Source organism: Pezoporus flaviventris, unplaced genomic scaffold (genome assembly GCF_033815535.1).
Source record: "Pezoporus flaviventris isolate CSIRO_AGI_PZ_B2104156 unplaced genomic scaffold, CSIRO_AGI_Pfla_v1 ptg000047l, whole genome shotgun sequence".
In the NCBI taxonomy this organism is placed as follows: domain Eukaryota; kingdom Metazoa; phylum Chordata; class Aves; order Psittaciformes; family Psittacidae; genus Pezoporus; species Pezoporus flaviventris.
Window position 1 is genome coordinate 11,547,941 of NW_026892595.1, and position 27,511 is coordinate 11,575,451.

Genomic DNA, 27,511 nt, shown 5'->3' on the forward strand with positions numbered 1-27,511 from the left:
GACAGGACAAGGGATAACAGGTTAAAACTTAGGGGAAGTTCAGGCTGGATATAAGGAAGAAGTTGTTTACAGTAAGGTTGGTGTGGCACTGGAATGGGTTGCCCAGGGAATGTTGAACGCTCCATCCCTGGCAGTGTTCAAGGCCAGGTTGGACAGAGCCTTGGGCAACATGTTTTAGTGTGAGGTGTCCCTGGCCATGGCAGGGGGGGTGGAAGTAGATGATTTCAAGGCCCTTTCCAACCCTAACTATTCTATGAGTCTATGAATATGGATTAATATTAGAATACTTTTAGGAACCTGCATTCCCAGGTACAAAACCACATCTTGAATCATGCCACAGATTAGAATGAAATTTATTAAAATTATGAATAAGGGTTTTGTCATCCTAGTAGTTTTGCAGTGGGAACTAGACTTGAGTGGTGAATTGTAGGTGTTCAGAAAAATGGCATTCTAAATATATATTAAAAAGAATAGCGATTTCTCCTTCTCAGCTGTGAAACCATGTGCATTGAAATGGTGTCCAAAGGGTTACTAATTTATTTTATTTTGGTGTTTGTTTTTTTTTTTTTTCAAGAAGGTGTTAAAAGATACTGCTACATTTAGTTGCCTGGCATCCTTGAGTTACCTATGCTTTTAGAAGATTTTAAGGCATCTTAATTGTAGACTACACCTGTTTATGTTCTCACAGTCACCAGAGTAATATGTTATTATAGTGGCTAGTGTTTAGGATGTTTATATTGTGCTAGGTGCCATGTGAATACAAAGAAGCAGCTCTGATTAAGAAAAGGTGAGGAAAAAAGTGTTCAGACTGAAGAACTATCAGCAAAGAAGGAAACGCACGTCTTTGAGAGAACTGTATTCCCCTATATCATGTATGTTCATCTTTATTTGATATTTTAATTATATTCCCAAATATTTAAATAGATGATAGCAATAATGCATATCATTTTGGCTTTTATGTCTTTTTCTGTGGTGATGTGACATGGCCTTCACAGTCCAGTGCATATTGTCTCTCTGTATCTGTTCTGATCTTTTTTGGCTGTATTCCTAGCCATTTTAACATTGTTTTGTCAGCTTGATTTGATTGTTAACAGATATTTTTTATTACTTGCCATATTGAGAACAGGAAATGGGTTTTATTTTCCCGGTTGTTTTGGCACTAGCAAGCTTTCTCTTTTGTGTCTCTATTTAAATATATTGTTGTGGTGATGTGTTGAATAGATCCTTGCCAAGACCAACATATTTTAGCAAGATATTGTTTCTGCTTTTGACCCAGCTGGCTAGCCAGGGTTTGAGCACTTGCAGACAGTTCCCATTGCAGGGGAGAAATAAATGCCAGAGCTAAGTAATTTGACATAATCCTAATGATTTACAAGAAAATGCCATTTCTGTGAACACACTAAAAAACCCCAAAACAACAGAAGATAGCATCTTTGGTCAAAAATACCATCCTTTTTCATGACAGCATCCTATCCCAAATGTTATGCACATAGCCACAGGGTGAGTTTGCCCTTGACCTTTATATAGTATCTATTATGGCATCTTATTTTAAGATGAGAACCAAATGAGAACCAAATCCATATTGCTGAGTTTTCATGGCTGTTTCTCATGGAATTTGTCCTTTTAGATCTAGCAGTGTTTCTTGCTGGCAGTTGTTCAGTCTGATGATGCGCCAACATGAAAGTCAGTTGGAGATCTGTGACCAATTTTACAAACTCTAAGTGTCTTTGGCCTTGTCTCATCATCCTTCAGATATATCTATATTGTCCAATTGCTAATTTATTCTAGATAACTTTACCAGTATTTGACCCCCAATTCAAGTCTTCCACTGCCAATGTTGATAGAATTGTTCCTTAAGCACCTCTCTCAGTCTTTAGCTAGGTCCCTGGCTTCATACCAGATGTTAAAGGCATACCTGTCTCTTCTCTTCGGGGAATTTCAGTAACAACATCACAGGGAGGCTACTAAAACATTGTTAGTTCACTAGAATTACTCTTCCTGTTTGATTCCCTGACCATTATTTTAGATGATGGCATTGACCTGAGCCAGATGCGCCTCCCTACAAAATCAGTAGATTTTTGCATGATGTAAGTTCAAGAAGTCCCTGTTCTCCCTTTTAGACTACTGCAGGTAAAACTGGGTAGGAAACAATTGTTAAGGCTTTCCAGCAAGCCTGGTGAAAGTAATGAATTTTAATTTTGAAATTATTTTGAAATTACTTTTCAGCTTTGTTTGTCCTTTTTGCAGCTTCTCCCTGCTAGTGTATTTCAAGGTTGACTTTATTACTTCATGGTGTCACTGATTTTTTTTTTCCCATACTGGACAGAAGATGTTGCACTAGTTTCTCAGTCTGCCTAGATGCTTTGTAATTAGTTACTGTCCTAACAAAGATTTCCTTTTTTCCTGCAAACCATTCTGTAGCACTTCCCAGAAATAGTTGTTGCCCCGTTAGTTCTTGAAAAATTCTCAGATATTTTTCAAGTAGTTATTTCCAGTTTGGCTAAAAAGGAATAGGAGCTAATGATTTCTCTCTTTCAATCTTGCTTTTAACAGCTTCTCAGACATAGATCTATTAATTCAGTTTTGGAAGGTTTTTCAGATTATTTATTTAGGCACCAGGAGAGTATGGGTCATATGGCTCAACATGTATCCATTCTGTGTTGAACAGTTGCATTTGTATTTCAATCATTTACTCCATGAATGAGATGAATTGCTTTTACATATAATTATGGAGTTTTCAGTGTCTAATGACAGAAACAACCACAGATATCACCTAATTGGACTTACTTGTATCCATGGTCTCTACAAAGTTTCTCACATGTTGTGATAAAGTATGTATTTTTATAAAAATATTTATCCTATTTTAAGGTCTTCATACAAAATTAATACACTATTTTTTGCTAGTAACTTACTTCAGTAAGTCAAAATGGCATTTAGCTCACACCCTCATGGCTCAAGACTTTTGTTTAGTTCCATTCCCTCAGAGATAAGAGTAAAGATGCTTGAAAGTAGCACAAGTTCACAATATTAAAGACTTTTTTAAAAGGCTTGTTATTTTAGAACACTTTACATATATCTGTTTTTCACAGTAGTTCAATCTCCAGAGACTGAGGGGAAGAAAGGACTTTTTAACACTAGAGTGTTAATATATGGTACAACATAAGGTACGGAAATTAATTTGGGGTATATGATCCAGTACCAGTCACAGAAACCAAACTCAGCTGCTCAAAGCTGTGTGGGCAGGTATAGAGAAAGAGTAGCAAGATAAAATGAAGGCTGCAAGTAAACCTGTAAGATTAATGAATATTTTTCTTCAGGCCCATTGTTTGTAGTTAGCAAAGAAACAACATACTACATGCAACCAGAAGAAATGCTGGTTTTGGATTAAAATGTCTAACAGTTTAAGTCTTTGAGAAGGCAGAAACTTGTCCTTAAGGGAGTTGACCTAGTGTTTACAGGAATCACTCTGATACTACTGGAACAAATTTCAGGCTTTGCCATGATGTCAGGGAAATGACTCTACGCATTTGTCTATTACTAGAACAGTGTCTTTGTGAGGTACTTGTGAGATAATAGTAGATGAGCCATGGCATTGCTACTAGGGCTACTGGGTTTGTCACTTCTGTTTTGCATTGGTCTTTGTCTCATTTTGAGGTGAAGAATTCCTCTGAGAGCATTTGGAATGAGAAGACCCATTGCACTGAAGAGTTCTCACTGTACTCTCATTTTGCTGTTATTTATTCATTCTGTGTCCCCCCCCTTTATTATGCAACAAGTTGTGTGCATGTTTTGATTTCATTATATTTAACTGAAAGTGTTTTCCTTAGAGTTACCCCTTTGGTTTTAGTTATCAGAGTTCTTTTATGCTGCTTTCCTCCAATCTTGTTTCAACTGCAGGATGTTTTCATTTCACTTTCTAATATTCTTCCTTCTCTCAGTTTTTACTTCAGTTATCTTTCAGTTTATCGTATCTCTGCAGGGCTTTCTGTTTAGCTCTCTCCTGTTTTTCTTTGATTGAAATCAGCAGAATTTTATTTAATATTACCAAGTTCTGCTTTCAGTCTTAAGGCTTCTACGTTAAAATGAGCTTAATGAACATCCTGTAATAGATGAATAATTTTATTTTTTTTTTTTTTTTGTCCTTGATACACCCTTTATTTCTTTTTAGTTGAAACCTTTTAGTTTGGCTTTCTCCCACTTTGCTTTTGGCTTCCTGTTTTGTTTTGTTTTTTTTTTCTCTCTTTTGATTTCTAGTTTAATTGGTGTACATCAGTATATAGATATGATATGTAAATTTTTCCTTACCATATGTTCAGAATTTTTCAGTGTATTAAGGTGTCCCTTTATTCCTATTTTAAATTATGTGTGGTCTGTAGATGCAGAAAGTCAGAGGTGAGTATCGGTTCCTTTCAGTCATGTATATATGGTTACTCTGCTGGGAAAAAAAAAAAACCAAACCTCAAAAACTTGATTTCTTGGTTATTTTCTAAGTCATCATCATGTCTTAAAAGCTATACAGAAGTCAGTTTGTAGCAGATGGAAATCAGTTTTGGTGTACTCCCAAAAGCTCATGTTATGTAGGAAAACAGTGAGTATTAGGACATTTCAAGTGCCTTTTGTTGCATTTTAGAAATTAGTGCTAAAATTGTATCTATTTGATTGGAGCCAGTGTGTTACTGATTGGCAGCATGTTCACTATTTATCCTTGTTTCCTTCAGCCTAATTTCTTCATATTCAGATCATCTGCTGCCACAGGCAAGTAGTAAGAACATTAAGAGGTCTTGATGTGAGGTTTCTTTCTTTATTCTGATGGAAAGGGTCTGTCACTAACACTTAGGCCTCTCACTTTGCCTTTGCCTGGGAAACTGCCTTCTTCTACTCACACTGAGAATCCAAATACACAAATTTCCACAAACTGAAATTCTACTTATACTCGATCATCTTAATTTTTGTTATCTGCCTTAAAAATAACCCATAGGTTGCTATGACAAAAGTTAAAATTCATATTAGATACTTCATTGATACTGCATAACCATTGGTCAGATCCAGAAAAGATTACTACAAAAAACCTTCGAGGAATAAATATGGCAAATGCGCATGCTGACAAGTTGACTCCAAAGTCTATGAAAGCTTCAGAAAACAGCATTGCAGTATCTTCCTGTTGGGTATTGGTACTTAAAAGTTTTCAAGTCTTTATATAGCTGGAAGTGGAAGTTAAGTCAACTAGAAACATTAAGTCCTTTATCTCTTTCCCTAGTGGCATGTCCTCCTTGTGTGATATGAGCTTTATGAAGAAAAAAGGCTCCAGAGTAGCTGTGCCTGCTTCTTTCCCTTTCTCCAAACTCCAGGGGTTATCTTTCTCCTCTACTCACCAAGGCAGGAATGTGTTGTAGGCCATTAAAAGAACTGTTTGAATTGCAGTGTGAACTTAGCCCTGCAAACAGCATATGTAGAATTTATGTATTACTGTACATGCTGTACACATACGCTACAACTGAGCACTGACATTTCAAACATTGATTTCAGGGATGTCTCCTCTCCTCCTACCACACAAACAGTATCTATGACTCTATATAACGTACTTATTTGTAGGATTTGTCTGAGGTTTTGACGTCCAACCATATGTACCACAGAAAATCCTAGAACAAGGAACTGTGCTGCTACTTCTGCTCGTTATTATTTTGGTTAGAAGACAAACTAGTCAGGTGGAGAAAAAAAATGAATTTCAGGTGCTGGAATGGCAGGGATGCTCTCTGCTGTGTTGACCAGGAAGTCTACTTGTGTTTGGACGGTCTTAATGCTCTTCTCTTACTCCAGTGGAAGGTGGAAGAAAAGGAAAGGAGACAGAATTTGGTTCCATTCCTTGCTCTGTCCTTCCCATCATTTTTATAAAAAACATCATTTTGAGGATGGGGAAAATCACCATTAGTAAAAGACAAGTCAAAGAAAAAAAGGGGGATAATACCAGACTGCTCTTTATAATGTAATATAGAGATTTGTCTTCCATTTTCAGGTGCAGCTGGCAGGAATACACAGCAGAAATCCTTCACCCCTCTTTGTATTCATATTCAGTTGCTAAGCTCTCACTTTAAGGAGGTCAAGCAGAATGACACAGCAGTTATATTTTCTTCTCTGGCAGCCAAGGAAGAATGGTTCTTTTATGCTAGGTAGCTGAACTCCGTTTCCGTAACATTGTTCCCTAGAGTCCAGTAATCAAACATGGCATTTGGAGGGAGAGGAATTGTAGATTTCACAGGAAAAACTATAGGCTTTTGTGGGTTTCTTGTCCCCTTTCAAGTGTATCAGCAGGCTGCATTGCCACAGAAGGCTGAACACATCAAAACAGTACTCTGTGTACTCCCTCTTGGTGAGGGTTACATCTACACTTCTCTTATCCACCAGATTCTTACATCTGTTTCTGACTTTTTTATATATATATATATTTTTTTTTTTTTTTTTGGACTAGATGATGCTCTGATTTTGCTTCTTTTACATGCAAGAACCCAGCAGGTTTAACAACCTGAAAGGTAATGTGTAGGAAAAAACTGCCTTCTTTCACTCAAAAGCATCATAGTAAAACAGATGATTTTCTGTTCTTAGGTGTATAATTTAGTACAAGTTATTGCAGTCAAATAATAAATACCTCACCCATAAACCTCTTGTGGTATTTTTGAATTTGGGAAATACTTCTCTATGTATGTAATATGGGCACAAGTGCATGCATATGTTTGGTACCTGGTTCCAGAAATAATTTAGCATGGACAGTTTTTGTTGTTAGAGAGCTTGCACTCCTTCAGAATTGGTGACTCCTGGGCTTCCATTCTCAAATAGGTTTTTGCTGAAGTGATATGGTTTCCTTTGTAAAGGTTTGCTGTAACCATATCCTGTACCCCATAAGGACAGTTCTTGTTCAGGCAGCAAGACAGCTCTCTCCCTAATGAAACTTGTACCTTTCCTTTGAAGGAGGTGTGGTTTGTATTTTCAGCTTTTGCCTCCTGTTTTGCAGTGATCCATAATGTTAAAATGACAGGGTTGTTTTTTTCTGATTAGAAATAATGACATTACAGTTGGAGGGGTTTTTGAAAACAGTGGGAGGTTTCCTGGTGTTAGAAAGGTGATACCTTTTCAGCTCTAGATTTGAAGAAGCAAAATTAAAATGCAAAGTGAGTAGAAAGAGTTCAAATTTCAGTTAGAAACAGGTTGGGTGTGTTCCCTGCATGTGTTATGTAAGTTTCTGTGAAAAGAAGATTTCTGATTGCTTAATTTATAATTTGGTCTCTTTTCAGTAATCCATTTCAGCCTTTTAAGCCATGTAAGTATAGGAATCCAGAATGGCAATGGGACCACGTTTATGCACTGTCTTGAGCATTATGTCCTAGTCTTGACTACTAGACTTTTAGTGTCCTCTGCTGAGTGCTTTGCTAATGGCGAACATGAGAGAAATCAGTCCAGAAAATTAGATTTTATTGTTTTCCACTACAATGATGTAGGAAGTATCTGTAAAACCTTATTTTTTACTGTAAAACTTGAAACTTCTTATAGCACTACAAGTGAGGGCTTAGTTAAGTTTTGATCAAGGTTTGATTTAGGGCTCTGGGAATAAAAATAAATATCCCACATTGGTTGTAATACATTAAGATATAAATTGTAGTTCATCTGAAAGCACATTTTCATTCAGTGTGCGTTCACAGAGGATGAGTTAATGTTCCAGGGAGAGCTTTACATTTCACAGTTCCAAAATATTTTTGCTTAGATTCTCTCTGCCTATATTTGATTCCCATGCTGCTTTCCCATACCCTTGACATCTGGCAGCATCAAATGGTAATTCCCACACATGGCGGTGGAGGTGAATCCAGAAGAGATCTCATTTTCAATTTGTCTAGCATGGCATCCGTTCAGAGGATCTTTCTATTTCCACTGCCAGTTGTCTGAATTTGATGTTCCCTTTTCCTTTAAACAGTTAGTGAGCAGAAAGTGGAAAGGAAATTTTCAAGAGACTCAACAGTGAAAGTGTTAATGGCTCCCTTGGCAAGCAGTTGTTTCAGTTGTTTAGTGTGGTCCCCTAGAGCAGCTTTTGATACACTTCAGAAGATTTTATATCCAGCAGATAATAAATATAGTTTGTAAAATTATGTGTAGTCATGTACTTGATCCTGGTTTATAGTGTCCTTTCACTATTGCTCAGATTCATTATATCCACTATGCAAATAAGAGCTGCACAGAAATCAAAGCACAGCTTCTGTGAGAAGGACTTGTGGTTTTCTTTCTTCAGTGGCTGAATGGGGCAACAGTTGCTGTTCTGTAAATGTGAGTTCAAATTGTAATTGAAGGTGTGTGGGTAATGGAACATGTTAATATAACCTTCATTTTACTAACTCTGTCTATTTGTGAGGAAGCCTAGAGCAAAATCCTCAACCTGCCTATTCACAATTTAAGAAGGAATAGTGGCTTCCTGTGGTACACTGTGGCCCCACCAGGACCAAGGATGCCTTGGGCTGGCTTTCAGGCCTTTTGTACCTTCATAAATAAAAGAATGTGGTATGGTATGTGAGGAAGAGAAAGGCAAGGCATATAGTACTCTGTTTTCTCAGCTGAGACGTGCTGCAGCTTAGGTGGAATGTCAGGCAAAAAAGTCAGCTAGCAATATGGTTTGTTTGTCAGTGATACCAAATCCTGATTGCAATTAATATTCAGAACTCCAGAATGCCCTGTTATTTGGTTATATCCTGGTTATAATACTAGTAGGGAAAATGGGGTCATGTATAAATATTATTAAATTTCCTGGGAGATCATTTACCACCCTATCTTATAACAAATACCTCTAGCTTTTGTGTGAAAAAGCTTTTATTTAAAGGGGGTCCTATGGAATTACAGTTATCAAATCCATTCTTCTGAGTGTTTATGGCCTTACAGTCTTAAATGTAAGAACAGACTGTTCTAAAGGCAGTCCGGGGAAGCTGATGGCATTTTCTGTTCATCAAAATTGTCTGCTTTGCCAGGACAGGACTGGCTCACGCTTTTTGCAGGCTGTGAGGGTCACTCACCACCTCACCACTCCACAGTCAGACAGGTACAGGCAGGGACTATATGGGCTTGAGATTGGGTGCTTCTCTTCTCCTGTTGGCAGAGCACAAGATTGTTTGTATTTAATACTTTACAACTCTGTGATGCTTTACAACGACAACAATGTGTTAATGATCACATAGGCTTTTGAGCTTTGACTCAGTATCCTCCAGCCCTGTTCTTCAGTAGAAGTGTTGCTCTAAAGATTATCTACCAGCACTTGCTGGCAAAAATATTCCCAGTATTATTGCCTTTTGATGAAGAGGGTGGATGTTCAGTTGACTGTCCTCTTTCTTTTAATGTCAACAACAGGAAACAGTTTTTTTTCCCTATGACGTTTAATACCTGCTTGCAAACATGGCTTCTGGAGACTGTGCTAGCCTGGGCTTATTCTGAATACAGTCCTTTCATGCTTTTCCTCTGAAAGGGAATAAAAGCCATACTACTTTTAAATGCTCAAGACTGGCTTTTGCAGTAGAGGTTTAGACCCCTCAGAGAGGCCAGAATGAACCTCAAGGACTAGATTGCCCTGAAAAGAAATGATATAATGGAATTGACTGATCCACCATTCCTCAAAAGATGAAGAATTAGGGAGAAGACTTGAATGACCAGACACATGGATCCTGATGTACTAGAGAAGCAGTCTGCTAACTGTTCTTTGCCAACTGGTACTACCCAAATTCCCACTCCATTGGCTATTGGATGTATGATGAACTTGCGCAATAAAGACCAATGTAGCCAGTAGTAATGATATTGACTATTTGTACAAATCAGGGATTTTAGAACAGATGATTTTTTGTGAGAAAGTTTGCTGTCAGGCATAACTGAAATATGAGATAGCCCCCCAAAGGGGAAAACAAATTCTCAATAAAATACATAATTCCATGTGGCATGAGCACATTAGGCATTCTCTTTGTCATTCCTTTCAAAATTAGTTTGTTTTCTTTGACATATGTGAAACAGCTGTGTGTGATTTTCTGTTGTAAGTTTATTCAAAATCAAATTTTAATTTCTTATATTGAAACTGCTTTTATAAGTTATAAATGTATGATTCTGCATAGTGGGTACGTATGGGTAGGCTAGTGGATAAAGTGGTGTTATAAAATAACAGTGCTTAAAACAGTCTTAGTCTAGTCATGAAATTAATGAGGTTTAGTTTAAAACATTTTATTTTATCCATTATAGTATGTCAGTAAGTGGTCTTGAGAGTTTTGAGTTTTTTTTTTTTTTGCATCATGGGTAATTGTTAGGTTTTTTTAAATACAAGATTAATAATTTTGTTGACACCCCTCCTCCATTCCTTCCCTCCCCCCCCCCCCAAGTATTTGAAGATGGCATAGTTTATTTCTTACATCTTTAGAATTTAGGTTAAGGAAACTTCCTAAGCTTTTAACATTCTGAATTTGCCACTGACTCCCAGTAGTTCAGAGCTTCAGTTCTAATGAGGTCAGTGAGCATGGCAGATATTTATTAGGACCCTGTGTGAATTAGGCCATACTTTCAGGTTGTTATTTCAACAACCTAATTATATGTGGGTTTGATATTCCAATTTACTAACTAATACTGACCCCTGTAATAGATAGTATGCAGACAAACTGCTGCTTCTGACAGTGCTGAGAGCAACAAGCCTGGTAGCTCAGACATCTGTGAAAGCAGCCTAACAGACGAGTAAAGGGCAAGAAAAGGAGGGGGAAAAAAAGAAAGAAATGAAGGGAAAATTACTGTTACAAGAAAAAATGCCAAGATGCCTTACCATGTTGTTTTCTACTGTTCTAAAAACAGCTTTGTTCTGTATCAGGTCTCAGCATCTGCAGTCTTCAGGTTAGTGCTTTTTATATGCTTATGCAGTCTGACCTGTTCCCAGTAAACTTGCCTGTGCTGTGCTACTCTTTTTGACTAGAAAATAATAAAACTCTATAATAGATAAGAGTTACAATCAGTTTAGAGTATGTGTTTCCATTTTCTAGCTTATTTGAAAAGTTAATGCTGAGCAATTTAACTTTAGAGATGGCTGGCTGGGAATTTTCCAATATTGTTCATCAGAAGATATCAGTTTAATGCCAAGCTCCTTTATAGGAATGGGTCACTTATGATTAACATCTCAATGCCAAACCCCCCTGTTTTATGCAGTTTTGAGATTTTTAAGGTTATAGCTTGATATTTTTGAAACAAAACATCCAGCTTTATGTTGAAATATATTTAATTTTTAAGTCATGTAAATGATAATAAACATTGAAAATTATTGAAATTAAACCTAGATCTTTAGAAATGATTGACATAATATTGTTTCACCTGATTTTTTGAAATTTCTTCTTGCATGAACCTTTAAGATTTTTTTTTTTCTTTTCATCCCAGTTTGGGACATGAGCATTCTTGCAACCAGTTCTGCACTGGAAAATTGTTACTAAGATTTTCCTAATGTTATCTGTATCTAGCATATTTTTACTCTTCTGTTTGTTTTCTCTGCTCCCGTGACTGCTTTTTTTATCATATCCTTTAGAGATTATCCCCTCTATGGATGCTGCAGAGGTCTGTACCTTATTTCTTATTATCCCTGCTATGGGATTCTGCAGAGGTCTATACCTTATTTCAGCCCCTTTACCTTCTCTGTCTCTGGGCAGTCCTTGCATGCTCATTAAAGTCTTTAAGTTCTGCAATACCTGTTTTTATTGTCAGGTAAACAGCTCTTGCTGGATGCATTAGGCTTAATCTTCTCTAACCTTCCACTATGACTTTTTTCAGATACTATGGGGACCTAGGATGCAAGTAGTTGAGCAGTGCATGCCACATGCTAGCACACAGGGGCATCTACATTACATGGGATGCATTGTTTGGTGCTGGGTGCCGAGACATCTGGAGGGAAGCATCTATGAGGGGCTCAGCTCTTTTGTGGTTTGAACTTGCTTGCTAAGAAGTGAGGTGCTTGGGAGGGCATAGCATGGGACAGCTGAACTGATCTAGCCTTTTGCTGCCTACTGCTGCTTGTGGCCTTGAGTGCCTGGTCCTGCCTCCTTCCTTGCACTGCATCTGCTGCTGGTCTGATACCTTGCTGAGCTGACTTAGCTCACCAAGCCAGCAGAAAAACAACACAGCTGAGAGGAAGTGAAAGGGTGGTAGGAGTGTTAGCCTCCGCCAGCTCATGGAACATCAACTTCAGACGTGCAGTTCGGAATCAGGAATGGACAGCCTATAGCCTCTTTGAGATTTATCACCTCATGACTCCTGATGAGTTCTTCTAACACTCTTAACTTTAGCAGAGAATTATGTTTAACACATCACCCTTAAAAGCCTGTTAAATGCTCATCTGTCATAGCAGTCAAGTTACTTTTTATGTCTTTCACATCCTGTCTTCGGCATATCTATCCTGTTTTATTTGCTGCCAGAGTATCAAGATTTTTGATTCTGAATTGACTGTGATATGGGCCTTCTTTAAAACTCACATTAAATTCTTATTTGACAACAATTAAGTTCCATGTATCCCACTGTTCATGCTTCGGCAGTGTGTGAACTTCTGCAGAATAAAGCTTAACCTTCAAATCTGTCCTTAAAACTGTTACTCAGGATGCTTGTATGATTAATGCAGTGCTGGGCTGAATTCATCTCAAGAGCTTGCACAGGAGTATACACTGCCTAGGAAATAAACAGGAGGAATGATAGGGTTTTGTAGTTGCCCAAACAGGTACAGTGAAATCTCCATCCCGAATTCAAAGTTAACAGGACAAGTCCCAAAGAAATCCAGTCTAACTGCAGATTTGGCCCTGATTTTAAATGGGGGTGGGCTATATTACTTCTAGAGGTTTCTTCCAACCCAAGACACTTTAAATATTTTAATGATAAGGAGCAGCAGCCAACATCTATGAAAAGTGATAGAACACAAAAAAATAAAGTACTGAGCCAAAATTTGTAATAAAAGTTGCCTCCATGATGCTCTCTGGAGAAGACTTTAAAAAGGTACCAGTTGTTATTATGCACTAGCTTCAACACAGCAATAACAGTTTATACTAAGGCTATATTTCTTTACTATATGTTCTTGTAACTTGGACTGGGAGATGGTCGGGGGGGTGTAGAATTCGGGCAGTGACCCAGTCAGATGAAAAACATATGGGGTGTACCCGAACCCCCCAGAAGTGTGCTCTAGACATGCACTTCCACACATGTGATTGCATCACTAGCTGAGCAATTTCTAAGGGAAGGGCAAAAGAAGAAAGGAACTGAAAACTATGGGAGAGGCCTTCTCATGTAAGGCTATGAGGCCTACTCTACATGTTGTGAACTGTAAAAAATAAGGCAGCAGCAAGGCAAAACAGGGGAATGAATTCAATATATTTGGAGCAACATGATTCCCATCAGCAGCTTCATCTGTTTTGGGGGAGCTAGTCATAGTGCCAGTAACACAAATACGTATGGTGCTGTATTCTGGCTAGGTTGCAACTTGTGCTCCTCAGAGAATCTAAAGCTTGATTCCTGGTGTTGTACAGACATTAGAATTAAGCACATAATATTCATCATCTTTCTTTTTAATTCCTGCTCTCTTGTGTTGTGGCTTTTCATATGATGTGTTGCAGTATTCTTCATGAGTTCTCCAAAGTCTTAGTAGTGAAACTGTGAAGTAAGATAGCATCAAAATATGTGTTTAAAACTACATGTTGTCTGTAAGAGGATGTGAAGTGATTATTATTTTACATCTGATCCACATCATACAATGGCCTGTATTGCAGTAAATGACAGAAGTGCAGTAGTTAGCAGTGGGGATATATAGTTTTACTTGCATTGTTGACGTGCTGTTGTATGAAAGAATGAGAGTTTAAGTATGGTCTATATAAAATATAAATATGTATTGCTACCTGCCCTTTAAATGATTGGTTTGGGTTGTTTTTTTTTTTAACCTTGCAGTTCTACAGTGCTCTCTTAGTTATTCCTTTTCTGTTTCCACAGTTTGACCTTTTTCTTTCCTAGTGCTTCTCAAAGCATGTCCTGATCAATACACACTCTGCAGATCCCATTTTCTGCTGCAGCAAGTTGATACTCACTATCATTCTCTCAACTTCTTTTTCTTGGAGCCTTTCTCTCTGTTTGCCTTTTATCATGTTCATTCATTTTTCTCTCTCCTTTCTCTGGGAAATCCTGAAAAATATAGTAAGAGATATATGATAAATTTCTTCAAGTAGTTAATTTGAAATGAATGTCTGACTTGCTTGGTAAGTGAGACAAGAAAAAAGTAAGTTTTGATACATGAGAATGCATCTGGTAAAGTCTTAATGCAACAAGAAAAAACAACCACCTGCACTTCTGGGAGCAATGGTCAGCCCTCAGCTCCCTCACCAATAAATCTGACTTCAGCTAAATGAATTTCATGTTCCACCACTGTGTTTTATTGTTCCCTTAGGTTAACTAAAACCATTGCTTTTGCTGCTGCAGTCAGTGATGTTATAGAACTTTATACTTTGGACTGAGCCAAAAGATTGCAGTTAACTGTAGGTGATGATGATGATGAAGAAAAGTCTAACTCTTTCTCTATGTCATTTAGTCTCACCTTGAAATATCAGTATGTCACCAGAAACACAGCTCGGAGCCCTTCTCTGTTCAATAATCTGCTTATTTATGATTCCCAAATTATCTTCCAAGTAGACAGTAATCTAGAGATTTCTTTAGTATTTTCTGTAAGAAATTGTTAAGTATTGATAATTTTTTTTTTGCAGCTTTACTACAATATTCTTTCGGAAAAAAAAGGTGGAATTATTCAATCAAGTCTCTCAAAGACTGATGTGTTGATATATAGGCTTGTATATATGATACCTAAATAAAGGACTAGAAGATAATTAGCAAAGCTAATACTAAAAATTCCTTCTTTTTGTTTGTATAGGACCTTTTTCTAATACTTCAGCTTCTAACATTTCCCACTTCTCTTGCTTGGGAAGAAATGCTTTATTTCCCCAGGCTTAGTTTCCACCTTTGCAGGTAAATGAGCAAAAAGTCTCACTGAGACAATTTGACAGAATTCTTTCAGCTGTGAGAAGCTGATAGCAAAAGAGGAAAGCACATCTCAAACCTGCTAATGATAGTTGTCACAGAGGCAGGAGGCATAAGTTGTCCCCCCCAAAGTAAGCCTGTTCATTTGGAGGCCACGGTGAAGCTGACCTTCAGTAGGCTTGCTGCCTTACACTGACAAAGGATGATTGGTAGGAATTGAGAAAAATCTGTTCTTGGGGAGAAGGAATCAAAAGTAAAAAGTTTCTACCAGCACCTTCACTTCTCTTAGGAAGAAGAAAGGGACTCTCTGAGTGTCTGCCCCTACCAGGGAGCAGGAAAAAGCTACTAGCCCTTTGTCACAGCAGAGCAGGCAAGATGCTGACTGACGAGTGGCCAGTGATGGCTTGAGCAGTACAGCTTCCTATTAAGTTTAAAAGTTCAAGTTCTGCTCAGTTTTCAACCCACATAAGCAATTTACTGCTGGTATGAATATGGTATGAGACTCTGTTGGCTTGTATGAAATGACCAGTGTTTATGCTGGTAGTGAATTAGGCAAAATTCCTTCTGTCTTGATTGCAGAACCTTGGATTAGATTATATTTTTCTCTATTTTCTCATGAAGGGCTACATCTGGTCATGTAGAAATAGCTTGTAACAACGCTAAAACATAAATTATTTGATGAACTACTTCACTTAATGCATGATAATCCTGTGAACATGTTAACGAGCAGCAATTCTCTGATGATTAAACTGCTTTAAAATGTCTTTGTACTCATATGTCATTAGAATGAACTTGGCACTTCTAAAATATCCATTATTCATCATTGGGCTTGCTGGGAAAATAGTGAGTAGTCACTTATGTTGTGCTCATTTCTCACAGATTTTTGATCAACCATGTTTTTAATGCAATCTGTTTTGGTCTGCTGCCAAAATAAGGTGTTTCAGCAGATACAGAAGTTTTATGAGTGCTTTCCTAGTAGAAGTAGGGAGTCCATGTTGGTTGTATTAACTCTTTTAGCAGCTCTTGGTACAATAGAAGTCAACATATTAATGGTTAGCATACAGAATTGTAGAAATAATGTAATTGCTAAAATAATGTGAATAAAATATATGTGAAAGAGATGGAACAATTGTGTGGTAAGAGGACAATTCTGAAAGAGGTGGTCTTGGAAATATTTAAGCAACCATTGATCTTTCTGTGTTCAGCAAAGGATGTTGGTGGTATCAGAATAAACTAAAAAACTCAACAACAGCCTCACTTTTTAACATATCTGTCTATTCCTGTGAATCTCAGTCCTGCTTTGTTCATAGCCCAATAAATAAGAGTTAGTTTGCAATGTGTTAAGAATTAATTGCAGAGAATTTCTACTGAAACATTCCAGAACTGGATTAGTATATACCATTTTTTTCATCAATCTTTCCTTAAAAAATGGCAGTATCACAGCACATGATATTTAGTACATAATCTATGCCAATACCAAAAATAGTCGGTGGTGTTTCAAGGTTTCGTACACCTTTTTAGAGAAAATTCTTAAGGTATGTTAACATTTTCCTTCCAGCTAACCTTGTGGATATATTGCTATAGCTTTGGCTACAGTTATGTGTAACTCAAATAATGAAAAGCCTTATGTTGTATATGGAAATAATTCTGAACTGTTTCATACTGAGGAGTTGTTATTTGTAATGCAAGTTTCTACAATTTCTGCAAAAGTCTAGACAAGAACTTTTAAAAAAAACAAATTAATGTGTCTCTATTTCTCTAATACACAGCCCCTGTTCTCCCTGGGGCATATCAGCAAAGCCAGACCCAAGGATATGGATACATGCACCAGACCAGTATGTCATCTATGAGGTCCATGCATTCACAGCCCCATTCAGCAAGTCTGGTGAGTATTGGATTTAAAGAATTATTTTATTTGGTAAGTAACATCATCAGCTATTGTGAATTGGTACCCTTGAATTCTATAGCTGGACTATTTGACAGTCCTGTTCCTAAATGTAAGTGATAGTACTCGTGTATGAAAAAGATTAAGTGACAGGGTAGTGGCAGGAACATTTATATCTGAATGTATTAAAAAAAAAATGATCTCCAGAAGACAGAGGAATAACTGAATCCTCTGCCTGCTTAAAACAAATAGTAGATGCTTGGATGGTATTTCACAGGCTGAGATTTGGTGGTGTACTCTGTGATGAATTCTGGCTCTTAGTGCTGGATGAAAACCACTGATCTCTTAATATCGCCCTGGTGGTTTAAATTTGTTTCAGATATTTTAACTTGCTGATTTTGTGCTAGCAGGCTTTGTGCCCATCCATATTACTCATCTCTGCTTGTATAAAGTTCTGTATTGGTGTGCCCTTTCTAATTCAACAGAAGAGTCATGCACCCACTTGTTCCTGAACCACATATAATGCTGAGTGACTGAGAAGCTTTATCATGAAATCATGGCCATGTCATGAAGTTCTTGATTATGGTGGATGTGAATATAATGCTGGAGTGAATATTTTGTTTCAGAAGTAATTGGTCATGGAAGAAGAGCTGAATTGGTATTCAGCTGGGATTTTTTGGAAGTTGACCTTTTTTCTTTTTGAAATCTTTATAAATAAAATTTCAATGGTTATCATATTTTTTCACAGTTCAGATCTAGTCATCTTTTACCTTAAAAATACTGACTTGTATTTTAGAATTTTAAACTATTTTTGAATGGATGTAGATTTACTACCTCTGTCACCTCCTTTAGAGTTGAAGTAATATTTAATTATGAACCAAACTTGGAGCTTGCTGAGATGGAAAAAAACTGCTTTCAAGATTAGTAAAAGCTTGTACTTTTCTTTAAGACTGAAACTCCATGGCATTTTATATTGGAAAGATTATGATATTATGTGAGATTTGGATGCTTTTGGTTTTGCCAGTTTCTCTGCTGCTTGGGGGCTGAGATGTTAACTTGCTGGGAAGTCTGGATCCGGATGCAGATACCTGTGTCTTTGGGTGAACCAATAATTGAGAAACTCTTTGGGCACCTGCCTTACAGCTTTGAGGCAGCTGACGTTGGAATCAACCATTAATTTCCATGGATATCAAAAGGCTCTTGGGGAGCTGGCTGCTCTCTGAAAGGGCCAGATTCCAGGAAGTGGGAGAACTGGAAGCCTGGGCTTTGCTGGCAGATTTGCTAGTTAGTGGGGAGCAAACAAGCGGCCTTCAGATACACCAGAGATGAGATGCTTGCAAATCTGGAAATGCACTTAGGCTTCACAGCTGTGTGGGCAGGTAAAAGACTATGATTTCCCTAATATCTCTATCTCCCAGTGACCTTCCTGGTGGGCTGCTTGTTGAAACAATATCTTTTCAATCATCTTGAGAGTCACCATTTGCCTCTCCTTCCAGAATTAGGAATGCAAAAGTAATAGGAAAAGGAAGGGAGTGACATTAAAGCATTTTAAAAATAGAGGATTGACTGTCTCCTTTCAACAGGTTTTCTTATCCCTTTTGTGAAACTTGTCATTTGACATCCTATCCAGGTGTGCTGGGTGCTCTCAGTGTGTGCTGAGGAAAACCCCTGGTTTGGGATGTGTTGAAATGTAGTGATTTGCAGAGGCTTAATATTGATGGCAGTCTTGGGGTGCTTTTAAAATCTGGACATGTCACAGGAGATTTGACAAAGGTTATATCAGGGTGGGGATGATTGGAGCTGCTGTAGTAAAGCCTACTCCTTTCAGCTGGTTTATTGAACTGTTATATTAAATTCAGGCCCTCAAAAGCTATAAATTCATTTTATAATCACATTCACCTATTTCCTATGTTGAGAAATAAAATTGTTCTAATTTCTAAATTTTCAAATTTAGTTTTATTTAGTTTTGAGCTGAATTTTGTATCAGCATAATTCTAACACAGACTTTTGGGTAGATTTTTGTTTGTCAGTTAAATGGCATTATTTTCTGATTCTTAACTTTTGCTCAGTTTCTGTGAGCAGCTCTGCATAATGGGCTGAATTAAATTCTTGCTCACAGTATAGAATGTTTTATAACAGATCCCTGAAGGCTCTTTCCCTCTGGAAAATAACAGAGGGTGTTCTCATGCCTTTAGATAACTAAAAGTGGTAGGAAAACGAAACCTAGGTTGCAAATTGACTCTTGATAGCTGCTATATGTGAAGGACACTGCAACAGATACTGCTCCTTTCAAGGAGCGATCCATAGAATAAGTTTAAACTGGTAGATGCACTGGAAATAGGCATCTGTCAGCTCACATCTGGCTTGGGAGCTGGGAGTGTAACAGGCTGGCTTCAGTACTTCCTATGCACAAGACTTACTGTTCTTTCTAGTCAGTAGCTCCAAGTTAGACCTTTGAGGAGGTGGGGAGATAAGTGAGTATTTGATTGTTTTACAAAGCCCCAGCTTTTTCTTATACCCTCTTGTACTCTCAGTACCTGCTAAACTCTCTACTGACAGGGAAGTAACTCCCTAAAATGCATTTAAAAAATCCCTTCTTTGAGTTCTTTAAGCATTGTAATTCTCAATTACATAACCCAGACTACACTCTGAAGTGATAATTAGGCATTAAATGCTAACGGGATTATTATGGAGATTTCTCCTGACAGCCGTTTAGTACTTAATTAGGTGTTAAGGCCGTAAATTTAGGTTTCTCAGCAGCATTTAGGGCTCTAATAAATTTTCTTAAAGTTTGAAATTATCAGCTTGTCTTCACAACTGTGCCACCGCAGTGATGTAGTCAAGCTGCCTTACAGGAGACAGGAGTTGTATGTCCTATGCCGTGATGCTCTAAGGATGAGTGAGCATCATTCTGAGTGAGCAAAACTTTTCTTTTTTTTTCCATTTTTATGTTAGTTTAATAAAACAACTGATCTCTTCCCTGAGTCTTTGCTCATTTAAAGAAAACATATAAGCATGGCTCAGGATGGCCTTATGCCAGATACAGACTTACCACAGTTTTTCTTAAATGGACCTTTTTTACTGAAATAAATTGTTTAAAGGACTAACTACTTCTAGGCTCGTTGTAGTAGCGTATTTTTAACTGTTTATTTTTTTTTTTTTTGAGTTAGTTTCAAGGCTCAGTAGAGAGGTCAGTTGAAATGGAAAAAAAAAACAGATTCTCAAAGGTCTTCCAATTGCTAGATTTCTACTTTGTGAATCTTTAAGGAAATTTTGGTAATGATAGAACCCTCCTAATTAGTTGCTTCTATGTAGTGCATAAAAATGATGAGTTTATTCATGACCTTCCATTAACACTTGGAAGACATTACCGAACCACCAAGAAACCACATGCCTCTGCTTAAAAAATCGTTCTTTGTCACAGCCTGTTGGGTAGCAACATTACAAGGCATGGCAGTGAACAGTTATACACAACAAGACTCAAATTCAGTTCAGATCAGTCTTGTCAGGAAAGGTAGTGGTTTCCAGTTTTTAACCAGGAGTTGATTTCTCTGTAGTGTTTAACCTGCACTACCAATGATAGGGCAGAATCAAGCCAAAAAGTGTATTTGCAGCATGGGAATAGCAATGATGAGTTGCTGTACAGTGTTTGGATTAGATGATCCCACATTTCTAACATGTGACAAATGGCCTACTCACTGTGTGTGGAGGATTTTCTGAAAATAATGTCATTGAAACCCCTCAAAACCTGATAATGAGATGGACTAAAACTAATCCAGAGTTGTTTTCCTCTGAGAAGCAGAACAAAGTTTGCTGTCTCTTAAAAGGTTCAGACAATAGTAGTAGGCATTAGCTCAAACATTGACTGTTTTACCCTTTTCCTCTTTAAACTATTGTACCAGAAAAATTCATCTAGATATTTTGACACATCGGGAATTACTGGTAGGGAAATTTATCAGTGATGCTTGAACTGCTCTTGGCTTCTGTCAAGAGGCAGAGTAAGTAAAAGAAAATACTCCTGTGAATTTTAAAAAGAGTTAGTTTTATTCTGCTGTTAAGATACAAAAGAGACTGTTCCCTTTGCATTTGAAAATCCACTTTGGATTCCAGTGAATGATAGTATTTTATTAGTTATGAGTGGAAATAAATACTCTATTTAGAAAGAAAATGGAAACTTGGCTTACAGTGGACAGAGGTGTACAGAAATTTGCCTTAGCTAATGATAGGACTTAGTGTTCTGTTTAGATCAATCTTTTATCTGAATATGCAAAAATAAGTATTCACAAAAATTATTTTTTCAGAATGTTTGAAATCCTGTGTTTTGTTTTTTTTTTTCCCCCCAATAGGTAATAATAAATTCCTAATTTTTATTTTGGGGTAAAATCTGAATGAAATGAAGGACATTCAGTGAAATGGCAAGTTAATGACCTGGATGAAGACTGTATTTCTTTTCTGTAGTGCAGACACAGGAGAAGCGATTTGGGAATCATGCAAACAAAGAGCAAAGGCATAGTTATCCATAGCTTGATGTAATGAACTGTTACTCGCGAATATATGAAAAAAGAGTTGGAATATTTCAAGAGGTAGTGAAAGGCCTGAAATCTGTTTGTGTGAGAACATTGGACAATGCAGGTTCACAAAAGCAATTATATTGATACTCAGAACAAGGGACTGTATTCATTGTATATTTGACAGGGTGAAGGGCGTGTTGTTTCTTTTCAACAGGTAACATGATTTCTCTGCCTTGTTCCCTCTGTTCTTTTTTTTTTTTTTCTGCTCTTTTCATTTTCTTCGTGCAAAGAAGAGGAGGAATCTATTTCTCTTTAGGCTTGAGACTTTACAGCCTTTTTTTCTTTCCTTCAACAGAGAACCTACAGAGCTATGTATGACTACAGTGCTCAAGATGAAGATGAAGTTTCCTTCAGGGATGGCGATTATATCATCAATGTGCAACCAATTGATGATGGCTGGATGTATGGTACTGTTCAGAGAACTGGGAAAACAGGAATGCTTCCAGCAAATTATATTGAGTTTGTTAACTGATTTTTGTCTCTAGTCCTTTGAGCTTTATTATGATTTACTCAAAATCTGACCTTTTAGAAAAAATCAGAAGAATCTTTTAAGAGTACATGTTTATTACTTTATCACTGCTGTAACAGTCTGCATTCTCACTCAGAATCCAGTTTAGAGCCCTTTAAAGTAAAGATAAATAATCAACAAGAAACTTAGAGCTTTCAACACAGCATTGATTATAATAGTGCTCCCTCAAAAAGAAAAACATATATGGAAGTCTGGTGCTGCCAGTCCTATAAAGATTTCAGTCAATTAGTTGTAAAGGGGAAAGAAACTTTTCCCTACACCTGAAAGACATTATTCTCTTTATAATAACAACCATAAAACTGATTCAATTCTTATGGCACTCTGAAGTCACAGGAGGTTAACACACTGAGTTTGAACACATCTTCAAATTATTAGGGAGTTGTTTAATGTTTGAACAGTTAGCATCCTAATAAAAATAAAAATGTTGAGTAGATAATCATTTGAAATAATGACAAGTAATATTCTGCTAAAAACAAAAAGCAAATAATGCTACTGCCCAACAGCCTTACAGTAAAATGGTCTGGTTTGACAGCAAAAATCTCTTGACTCTTGCATACCCACATTTATTCCTGGATTGCACATTTTCTCTTGTTTCCAGTAGTGACTTCTTCTATCAGCTTTGCTTGCATCAGTTAGCTCCATGCCTGGACTCGTGGTTCTTCAGTAACTTTTCCACAGAAAATTCCTTGCAAAGACTATCTAGAGTATGAAACCTGTAAACTCTTCTGTTTCCTTCTAATAATACTTAGCATTTAAACAGAAACTTCCATTAAGGCAACATACAACCAATAATTCATGTTAATTCCTTTACCTTCACCTGTACTGCTGTAAATATCCTGTGTGAAGGCCCCAGTGCTGTGCAGTCACACAAAGCCTGCAGTTACATCCCTCCTCCTTACCACAGGTAACTCGCTTAATGGCTGCTTTGCTGATGAGCTAATGTACCTACCCCTGCTGCAGAAATACTCGCACCTCCATTGAGTTATGGAGGAGAGCTCTGTTTAATTGTACTGCATTTCAGCTCAATGGCCTGTTGCTTCAGTTTCCTTCAGAAATCTTGGTGGTCCAACAGTGAGTTGTACACTTGCCAAATGATTAATGATGGAGAAATACTATGTTTTCTTTTATTGATTTAATCTTTTTCATAACTGACACTGAAGGGAAAACTAACCAAAAGGAAGTCCAACGTACTCTATGCCATCGTGCTTCAGTTTAGTTGTCTGTAGAAAACAGTAAAAGTATTTTGCTGACAAACCTTCACATACGGTATTTGGTATCCGTTAACTTGTCATCTGAACGGAGACATCCAGGCCTCAGTCTGTGAGGCTGAGAAGAGGATCAGTAACTGGTGACATGATGGACCTGTAAGACGGAATGTGTCATCAGTCTTGGGTCACAGGGAAGTTGCTTTTGCATTGGCTGGGGGCTAGGAGGATGCTGCATTTCCTCCTAGGGAGAAACTCTGTGAGGGAGGAGAGAAGAGTTAAAGATTCACGTGGTGTTCAGCCATGTGGTAGAGAAGTTAATTTTGGAGTAGTTCTCAGAACGTTGAGCCTGCTCTGAAATTTTTAAAGTAGGATTAAATACAGAGTTCATAGGCAATTTTGTATTTCTGATTTCATACAGTTAGCAAGCCTGCAGTATCTATTTTAAGACTAAAGAAGGAAGGCAGCATAGATTTGTTATGTCAACAGAAAGTTGTCAATGCAAATACCCGCTATCTCTACTTTTACATGCAATTAGGAATTGGAAAGCTTGTGCAATTTTTTTTTTAGGTGTTGCTAACATGGGGCTGATTCCAGCTGCCGAATGGAGTGGAATAACCACAAAAAAAAAAAAAAAAAAAAGAAAGTCCGTGACTGTGGAATTGCCTGTATGTTCTTATCATCTGACGAATTTCAAGGCTAATGCTGACCAGGAGTATCTAACTTCAGAATAATGTGGCTTAAAACCAGGGACGTGATATTGTAAATATGCGGTCTGTATGGATGTAATTTAAAACTGTTGGAAGTCTTGTATACAGAGCTGCTGCTGCAACAGACCCTTCTGCATTACTGGTGACTCCCATGTTAAATCAGCAAGCTTTTTCAAAAGGCTGGTGTAACAAGCTGAACTAGAAGCTCTGAAACAAGCAGTCTGCTTCTGTGTTGGTTTTCATCACTAGCCGTCAACAGCAAGTAGAGGAATCCCATTTTACAATGGCTGGCAAATTTTCTAATGATGCCTGAGGCAAAATTTACCATTAATCGCTGCTCTGCTGCTCTGTTAGCTGTGTAATGCTGACAGCCATAAAAAGAAGTTGGCAGTTTGTTAACCAGATAGGAATAAAAAGAGATATAAGGAATAGATATATTGCATCAAGAAGCAATTTTTAGTGACCTTTAAAAAAGAAAGTCTCCACCTATAAAAATACTAGCATTCTTCCTAAGTGAGGAGGCGGCTTGCAGTGTTGAGCACTGTACCTATAGTGAAAAGGAAATCAGAAAATGAGCATTTGATTGTTAGTCATTAGAGGACTATGTTATATGAAACAATGGAAATAGAATTTCCTCCATTAATTTTGAATATTCATTAGCTAAGCAAAGCAGCTGAAGCAAATTGCAAAATAAGATAGATCAGAAAAACAAACGTTTGTGAACTGTATTTCTCTTGAGAATGGTATGTCAGCAGAATTATTAAGATTGTTTTAAGTTACTCATTCGTGTAGCCATGTTTTTAATCTTGTATAAGCTTCGTAGTTTGCATTCATATGGAATGGTTCCTGCTTTTTGATATAAAACAAACTTTAGTGTCATTGTGCAGTTCTGTTCTAAACAATGGAATCAAATCCCCAGAATTATCAGAGTGCGATTATAAAACTGTTTTTTAAGATCTCAAATTTGTAAGGTAGGGAAAGTGAGTCAGCAAGTAAATTGTGCCAGCACTGGTTTTACAAGGCATATGTTGGAGCCTGTTACATGCAGTGGGATTTAGGGGTAAACATATGTTATATTCTGTCTTGTCACCTTTAAAATATATATTCTTTCTTAACACAGCATGTTCCACTCACTGTACTTTCTTCCTGTAGACAATATTTTTTTTTTTCTGGGGAAAGGGAAAGACTTTTTAAGGAGCCTAATTTCCAAGATTTCCGAAGTTCAGGTTGAAAGTTCACACGTTTCCATTTTAAGCATTTTAGAAATAAAGAAGATACAGTGTGTTGTAATTCTTGGTAGCATACGTATAAGTACAGAAAACAACATAGAGCATATTCATACATATGTACAAGAACAAATGGGTGCCTTGCTTTTCATTACTCTTTCTTGCCTGGCTAATCTTCGTTTTCTAAACAAAGCTACTTAGAGACACTGCAGTTGTAATTTTTCATTATGGAACATTAGCATTTAATCTTGATGAAACAGGGTTTTCTTGATTACATTTGACATACCATAAACCACTTCAGCAGATTGGAATTTGACAGAGAATCACCTCCCATGGATTATATTTTTGACAAATGTGTCCCTACTGAGTGTTCCTCAGGGATATGGAAGGTCTCCAATACTTTGGAAAGGTAATAATTCTGGTTTTCATTGTACAGTGACTGCATGTCATCTTGTACAATGAAAAAGAAATGACAAATACAGAAATCTTTAGCAGAAAGTATACAGGGTATAAAATGTTAGATTTTAATTATGTTGATTAGTACTCCATTTAAAATACAGAATATGCTTTAGTTCATAAATGTTTAAATAACATACTGAAACAGACAAAAGATGCTATTGAAAGTAGTTCTCCAAACTGATGTGCTGGCAAATGCAAACTACTGGTAAGCTGTAGAAGAATAAATCATTTTGCAATGCTTTAGTGATTTTCTCCAGCTTTATGCCATAGAAACCCCATCTCTCCTTTTGAAAGAAAACCTGAAAGCTGTATTTCCTAAACTGCCTGCACTACAACAGTATATTCAAAGGAATTTCATATGCTTCTTGTGTCTGATAAATAGAATTTGCATATTGTACTTAAGTTGTAATCCAGTTGTTGTTGACATTTGTTCAATTATTATTATTTTAGGGGGAAAAATAAGCTATACTGTAGCATTTCAATCATGTGTATGTAATATTACTATTAGAAATTGCTAGACCATTGGAAGACAGCAATGACTGTATTGACATTGATTTAGCATGATGTGGAAACTCAGCTGTTGGTTTTTGCAGTGTGGTATAAAAAGCAAAAATGAACCGCTGTGCAGTTTGGCTTATGTTTGCTTTCAAGTGTGTAAAGTTTTAGTTATTTTGCAAAATTGTTCTGTACTTGGGAGTATACAGTTATGAAGGTATCAATTGTTTTTCAAAGGACAGATATACTTACTCTTGGTTCATATGATGTATCATCTTAATTTGGCTTTTGTTATGCAGAAAGTTAACACCAGCTATTAAAATATATTTTAGTAGAAATGCTTTAATTCCTGTTTCTTCCTCTACACTGTGAATATTTAAGCCTTGGTGGACTAGAGCAACATCATGCTGCCCAAAGTACTGACCTATGCAAGCTAGTTCACATTTCAGTTGATGTCACAGTGGATGTAACATAACAGTTTATTTTGCATAACATTAAACATCATTCAAATAAAATATTAAACCCAGCACTATGTATGTATTATATTCATAAACAATAATCTGCAAAGCTACAATACCCATTAATATAAACCAGCAAAGATGTATATTGTTTTAACTAAGGAAGCTTCGAGTTTTCAAACTTAATTAGAATATTCAGCAGTATTATTCTTCTTTACACTTGATCTCAGAAAATAGTTTCCTAAAACACCATTTTATTTCAGAAGTACCCTCTTCTTAGAGTGTTAATTTGCTTTTTCAGTCTGTATTTTCAACCCTTACATTCCATGTCTCTTCATTTGTTTAAAGAAGCAAAGGCAGTAAGTGAAGGAGGTCTGCTGATTTGACCGATACCGGTTTGCTGGTCTTTGAATGGGCATTTGGTTAGGTGTGTTTTCAGTGCAACACTAATGGAAACAGGTTGAATTACTGGCTGGCCTCTGTAAGGTAATTTTATATACTGATGGGGTTCTTGGGTTATCTTTATTGACCTACACAAGTAAATTATGTTTTACAACACTGTAAGAAAGTTCAACTTAAAATAAAACCCAGAAGTATTTGGAACTTCTCTGCCTGTAGCTGAAGAAGATTATTATGCTTAGGGATATGTTTTCTTTATTCAATTGTTAAGTGTATAATCCAATAGACTGCACTAGAATCTTTTAATTTTTATCAAGTCTTAGTTTGAAGAAGGCTGTTAACAATGACTGATGACAAATGGCAGCTACAATTGGAGCTGGTTAGTTCATTCTAGGTAAGTAATGTACGGTTGCTACCACACTAATTAAGGAAGAAGCCTTTCCTGTCTTTACTGACCCCCAAGGATCTGTGTACTGGCACTTGAAAGTCTTGTGGAGACACTCCACACTGTGTGTTGATAGGATTAGAGTTTCTAGCTATC

At 37.0% G+C, this 27,511-nt stretch overlaps 1 protein-coding gene across 6 annotated transcripts in view; it reads left to right on the top strand.

Moving 5' to 3' along the window:
* The window catches only part of NEBL (nebulette), a 254,199-nt gene extending 227,560 nt beyond the window's left edge, over positions 1–26,639 (top strand). For all 6 annotated transcript variants that reach the window (XM_061468302.1, XM_061468301.1, XM_061468296.1 and 3 more), the window contains 2 exons: positions 16,803–16,918; positions 21,785–26,639. In XM_061468302.1, the coding sequence (XP_061324286.1) occupies positions 16,803–16,918; positions 21,785–21,961 (293 nt within the window). In that variant the 3' untranslated portion in view covers positions 21,962–26,639. The remainder of the gene's footprint in view (positions 1–16,802; positions 16,919–21,784) is intronic.
* The last annotated feature ends 872 nt before the right edge of the window (positions 26,640–27,511 follow it).